The following is a 5128-nucleotide window of genomic DNA, read 5'->3' as shown; positions in this document are numbered from 1 at the left end:
ACAGCCCCAGTTTTGTAGGAGGAGGGGCTCCCGACGCGACGCTGTGGTAGGGAGACCTCAGATTCCAACAGTTTATTATGCATTTTATGAAGAAGCAGCAGAGAGGAATTCAAAGGTTCCTGACGCAGAGGAACAACGAGCATTGAAGATGGGTGTCCTAGGACCTTGATTTGTGCCTTGCACATTGTACATATTGATCAAATTATCACATTCAACCAAATAAACATGTAGAATTTTCATGTCACTTAAAAAATAGGAAAGAGAAAAAAATAGCAACTCTTGGTGGTCACAAAGAAAAACAAACAAATGTTTTCACAGGAATAGTGCCTCTTTCCCCTGCCTGGTCTTTTATTCCTTTTGCCTAAGTTTACATAAATGAGTCTCACTTTGGCTCCTTGCCATCCTAACAAATTAGCAGGATATCGTCTTGGACTCAGCAGCCAGGACCCTGTCCCTGCCTCATGCGCTCTGAAGAAATCCAGGAGCAGGAGCTGAAGGGAGGCGCACGGTGGTCTATGTCGGGCACGGCGCTGTCACGTATGGGGTCAGCAGAGTACGTGGGTCCTCAGGGCCCCAACACAGCACCGTTCCCGTACCTGAAACGTGTGGGCCCTGCCTGGAGCTGCAGATGACCCTGGGAGCCTCCGGAGGGAGGCCCTGGACACTGGCTGTGAGGCATTAGGTAGATCAGTATTTCCCAGTGTGTTGGCAAAACCGTGACGCTCCTCACTTTCAGCTGCGCTATTCTTGCGGAGGAAAGCTTTCCCTCGCCCAGCGGTTTATCCTGCACCCATCCGCTCGGGCTTAAAGCGGTCCCCACGCCCCCTTCGAGCGCGGAGCTGCTCTCTGCTGTTGTGCCGCCAGTGTCCGCACCTCCACCCCAGGGTCTGAAGCTCCAGTCTCCTGAGTTTCGCTTTGGTGTTTCGGAGGGTTTTGAAATATAGTGTATCTCAAGCAAACTGGATTTAATACTGGTTTATTTTCCTCTTTAATTAAGTATAGATGTATAGCTCCCAATTTCTGACTGGAATTTCTGATCAGAAAACTAGTGTCTTCCAGATAAATGCTTAGCCTCTGTTGTTCAACACCTGAATTGCACCTGCGGCGGGCCCTGTGGGGCCCAGGGGGCCAGAGCCTGTGTCCTGCACAGCCTCCAGGGCGGTGGCTGCTTTCTGAGCAGGAGCCAGCTTCCTCCAGGGACCGGATCTGAGGCTGCTCCATTGCCCTCCACCGCCAGGCTTTGGGCTGCGCCCACGGGGTCATTGTCCCTTGACATTCTGTGAGCTGTGAGCCCAGGGCTTCAGACAGCAGGCGTAGGTGTTGGGACACGTGGAGATCTTACGTTCCTGGCTTTTACACCATCTGCGGCAGCGAGCGGTCCCATAGCCACATATTCTGTCCACTTCCAGCTCGCTGCACGCTGGATGGTAGGAAAAGTCTAGATCATGCTCTGTGCCCCAAAGGGCCACAGCCCCAGCAGAGCCTCCCTCTTCCTCCCCTCTTCCGCTTTCCTAACTCCTCAGCCTCCCACCCAGCAGGATTTCTCTCCAAAGCACACATCCTGTCCATATCACATAATTTCTTAAAATCCCTGCATGAGCTGAACAGTAGATTTCCATTAAATCCAACCAAGACCCTCTCTAGGTCTATGAAGTTGTCTGACATGTTGCCCTGCTTGGCCTACGCTGTACTGTGCAGGGTATGATAAGAAATTGTAACCAATGTTTAATTTTAAAAAAATATAGCAAAAGATCCTTGCCACCTATTTCCTTAACCCCCAACCCTCTTGAACACATGCATCACACCATTCTTGCCTCCTCCTGAAGTGCTCTTTTTAATTATGCGGTCATGACTGCTTTGCTGTCCTGAACTGAATCAAAACTTTTATCTTTCTCAGTTATTGTGACTTTAGGGAAACGCCACAAGCTCCACAGGGCCATATCTGGGGAATAAGGTAGGCAGGGCCACACTGTCAGGTCTTCAGAAGCCGCCATTCCATTGGCGCACACTCGCAGCGGCATTCACGTTTCCAATCAGCCTGCACAGAGGCATGCATGAAAGAGGATTCCCAGAGCTGCTGCAGGAAGGGGCGGTAATGGTGGGATGTGTCTGAAGTGAGGGGGACGCTGTGCAGGGGCTCCTTGGCAGTGTGTGTTCTAGCGTAAGTCTCTAAGTACTCACTGTATGCTTGGCTCACACTTCGTCACTGTGTGGCTCCCTGCTGCTCCTCTGTCCTGGCTCTGGGCACTCTTGGCCCCTCTCTGGGGCTGTTCCTCTGCCTGCCACTCTTTTCTCCACCTCCCATGCCTGAAGTCTTTGGACCTTAATCTTTCTAGCTGGAAGCCACCCCTCCACCTCCGTATGGATTTAAATGTCCCCAAGCTATTTTCTCCCCTCATGCATTTTTATTCTCTAATTCCCTCTATCCTAAGTTGGAATTATGTTTTTTTAGAAGAATTCTTTTGCTCTTCTCAGTGGAGCTGTGAACTCCCTGTGTGTGAGGGCCGCGCTCGCACTGTTCAGCATTATATACTCCATGCTGGGCGCATAGCTCCTGCCTCCTAGTTCCTGCTGAATAATGATTACACAGACTGGACTAGAATGAGCCAGAGGAGTGTAGGTAGACTGAGGCACCCGGACAGAAGGGAGTCCTGCTGTGCAGGAGCTGTGGACTTCCTCATTCAGTTTCAGGAGGGCTCTTGGGGGAAGAACCCCTTCCACCAGTTCAGTTTGCACTCCAGACTGCAGGCACCTGGCCACAGTACTGCGAGGGGTGGAGGTGCGAGTGCAGGTGGCTGCAGAGCCTCCTGCATGGAGCTGCAAGAAGGGACCCAGAAGAGACACGGGAGGAGCTCAGGACCAGGAGCCCAGCAGGAGTCTAGGACCTTTGCCCTGCAAAGATGAACCTATCCAAACTCTGCAGAGAGCACAGAGGTGGGGAGGACAGTGCGGGTGCCCTGTAAAACCAGGGATTCCTACTCTGGGTGTCACAGGAGAGGCCAGGTTGAGACCATGGAGTCAACACCATTGGCCTTGTCCCTGTTGCACAAGTCAATTTGTTGAGCAATTCTGGGAAAGTGGTGTTTTTGTCTTTGCTTTTCTTTCTTGCACTAGAAAGTATTTGGGCCAGCTTTTAAAATGAAGTAGTTAGGCAAATGACCTTTCATGAATGCTCGGAGTAGAATGGCCTAAGAGTCAGAAAAGAGCTGCTGCGCCCCCTTCCCCCTCTAACTTTTGAATTTCCTCCCAACAGGGCCTCCCATTTGGTTACCAACAAATTACTTCTTTATCCCGTGAAAGTTATTGTGTCCCTTTTACTTCTAATATTCTGGTGTGACAGAAAAAGCTGCCAGAACATTTGAGAGAAGAGCAGGTCCCCTTGCTATGCAAAGTACAGCTGGTCAGAAGAAGGAGGAGGGGGGAAAGCACCTCACTCTGCAAACCCAGGAAAGCAGCGGCTCCTTGCCAGTCAGGCTCTGCACCTGGAGGCCCAAGAGAAGCTCCTACTGCGGGCAGCAGCGAGGGTCTGGCTGAGACTTCTAAGCTTCCTGGTCCGGCCCAGTCTTTCCTGTTTGAGCAGGTGAGCAGGTTTACCTGCCAGGGACTGCGCTCACAGTGTCTCGCTAATAGATTCAGCGATGCCCAAGAGGCCAATGCTGAGAATGAAGAAAGCTGCTGAGTCTTTTAGGACTTATTTTCTTAACCAAGATTTTTCTCTACTGCCTGGCCTCTGCGACTGTGCATGTTTGTAGCTAAGAAAACTTTTACCTGGATCTTGGTGGAGCAGAAGAGAGACAGCTAAGAGCAGCGCACAGATCTGCATAGTGTCGGGGCTGCCGGAGAGAAGAGGGAGAGAAGCAGGCCAGGGCGGGAAGAGCCTCAGGGCCAGAAGAGCTTCGCTATTTATGGGCGCAGTGCGGCTCCGGGTCACTGGAGCTGGTGGGGCCGCCATCTCCTGACGTCCACGTGCAACTGGATGTGGACGCGCTGGACACTGGCAAGGGCTGCGCAGGACTGCTCGGAGAAGGGGCGCTCACGCAGGGGGGCTTCATGTGCTTCCTGCTTGTAACAAGAACTGGATTAGGTGATTTCAAGAAATTCATTCCGCCCTGGTAATCTACGATTCTGGGCGAAGCATGTTCTGTTCTGTTTCACCTAGATTGGCCTTGTGCTTCTCCAGGTGCTCTTTTGTAAGAAGCTCCTTATTGACAATAATGGTGCAGCAAGATGGCGCTAAGGTCCCTTCTCCGCAGACCACTCTGCACTGAAACTTAAGAAGCAATAAAGACAAAAGGTCAAGGAGCTGGGCGGGGTGGCCCAGGGAGGTCATGGATGCCCCAGGGCCTCGGTGCACCTCTGAGAGCAAGTGGGTTGGGGACAACAGCACTTGGTGTGCAATCTTCAGAGCCACGTTGTTCCTGCCCAGAAACACCAAGCTGGCTGGGACTCGAGTCAAAGGAATGTGACTGAAAGGAAAGTCGGAGGAGTGCTAGGTATTCCCGCAGCTCAGTAAAGAGATAAGAAACGTGAAAGCAGCCTTTAGCCCGCGGTGCAGTGCTCTGAGCTGAGACGGACAAGGCTGGGGGGCCTTGTGGACTGATGCTAGGCGTGGAGTTTCGGGGGAAGCTTTAGAAACCAGGCTGACTGCAGTCTTCCCTGCGGCGGTGGAAAAGTTGAAAGGAAACTGCACCTGGGCGGGGCCGGAGAAGAAGTTATAGCTGAGGCAAAACAACAGGAAAAGGATATAAAAGGTGCGTATATTTTGAAAGAAGAAACAAAACATCTTTTTTCACAATGACATGATTACCAATGTAGAAAACCCCAAAGAATTAAATAAAAAAGCTGAAAATAACAAAGTATGGCAAAAACTATGATACAAAATTAACAAACAAAAAATGACATTGCTATGTATCATCAATAAACAAAAAAGTAAGATAAGAGCCATGAAATCCTGTACAAAGAACACACAAATAGTCAAAATCTTAGATATAAATCTATCAAAGATATATGGGATCTCTACGAAGAAAAATACAAAACCTTGATGAAAGGAATCAAGACTCTTATACATGGAAATTTGGATATAAACTTAGGCACGTGAATATTTTATTTTTTTATTTTTAAAAGTAAG

General features: G+C 50.1%; 1 protein-coding gene across 1 annotated transcript; it reads right to left on the bottom strand.

The window, feature by feature from the left end:
• Window positions 1-1069: 1069 nt before the first annotated feature.
• Window positions 1070-4155, bottom strand: LOC111812969 (beta-defensin 104A-like). The gene is made up of 2 exons (XM_023702615.1): window positions 3771-4155; window positions 1070-1425 (listed from the first exon to the last, which is right to left on the bottom strand). Exons 1-2 carry the CDS (start codon window positions 3950-3952, stop codon window positions 1260-1262), a joined length of 348 nt encoding a protein of 115 aa, XP_023558383.1. The 5' UTR covers window positions 3953-4155; the 3' UTR covers window positions 1070-1259.
• Window positions 4156-5128: the final 973 nt, after the last annotated feature.

This window comes from Octodon degus, unplaced genomic scaffold (assembly GCF_000260255.1).
Source record: "Octodon degus isolate 3935 unplaced genomic scaffold, OctDeg1.0 scaffold00155, whole genome shotgun sequence".
Classification (NCBI taxonomy): Eukaryota; Metazoa; Chordata; class Mammalia; order Rodentia; family Octodontidae; genus Octodon; species Octodon degus.
This window is presented reverse-complemented; position numbering and strand designations above follow the sequence as displayed.

Coding starts and splice junctions, on each gene's coding strand:
- LOC111812969 (XM_023702615.1), bottom strand. CDS start 3,952: ATGGCGGCCCCACCAGCTCCAGTGACCCGGAGCCGCACTGCGCCCATA. Junction 1,426..3,770: donor CTTCTGCTCCACCAAGATCC/AGGTAAAAGTTT, acceptor CTTTTCCTACCA/TCCAGCGTGCAGCGAGCTGG.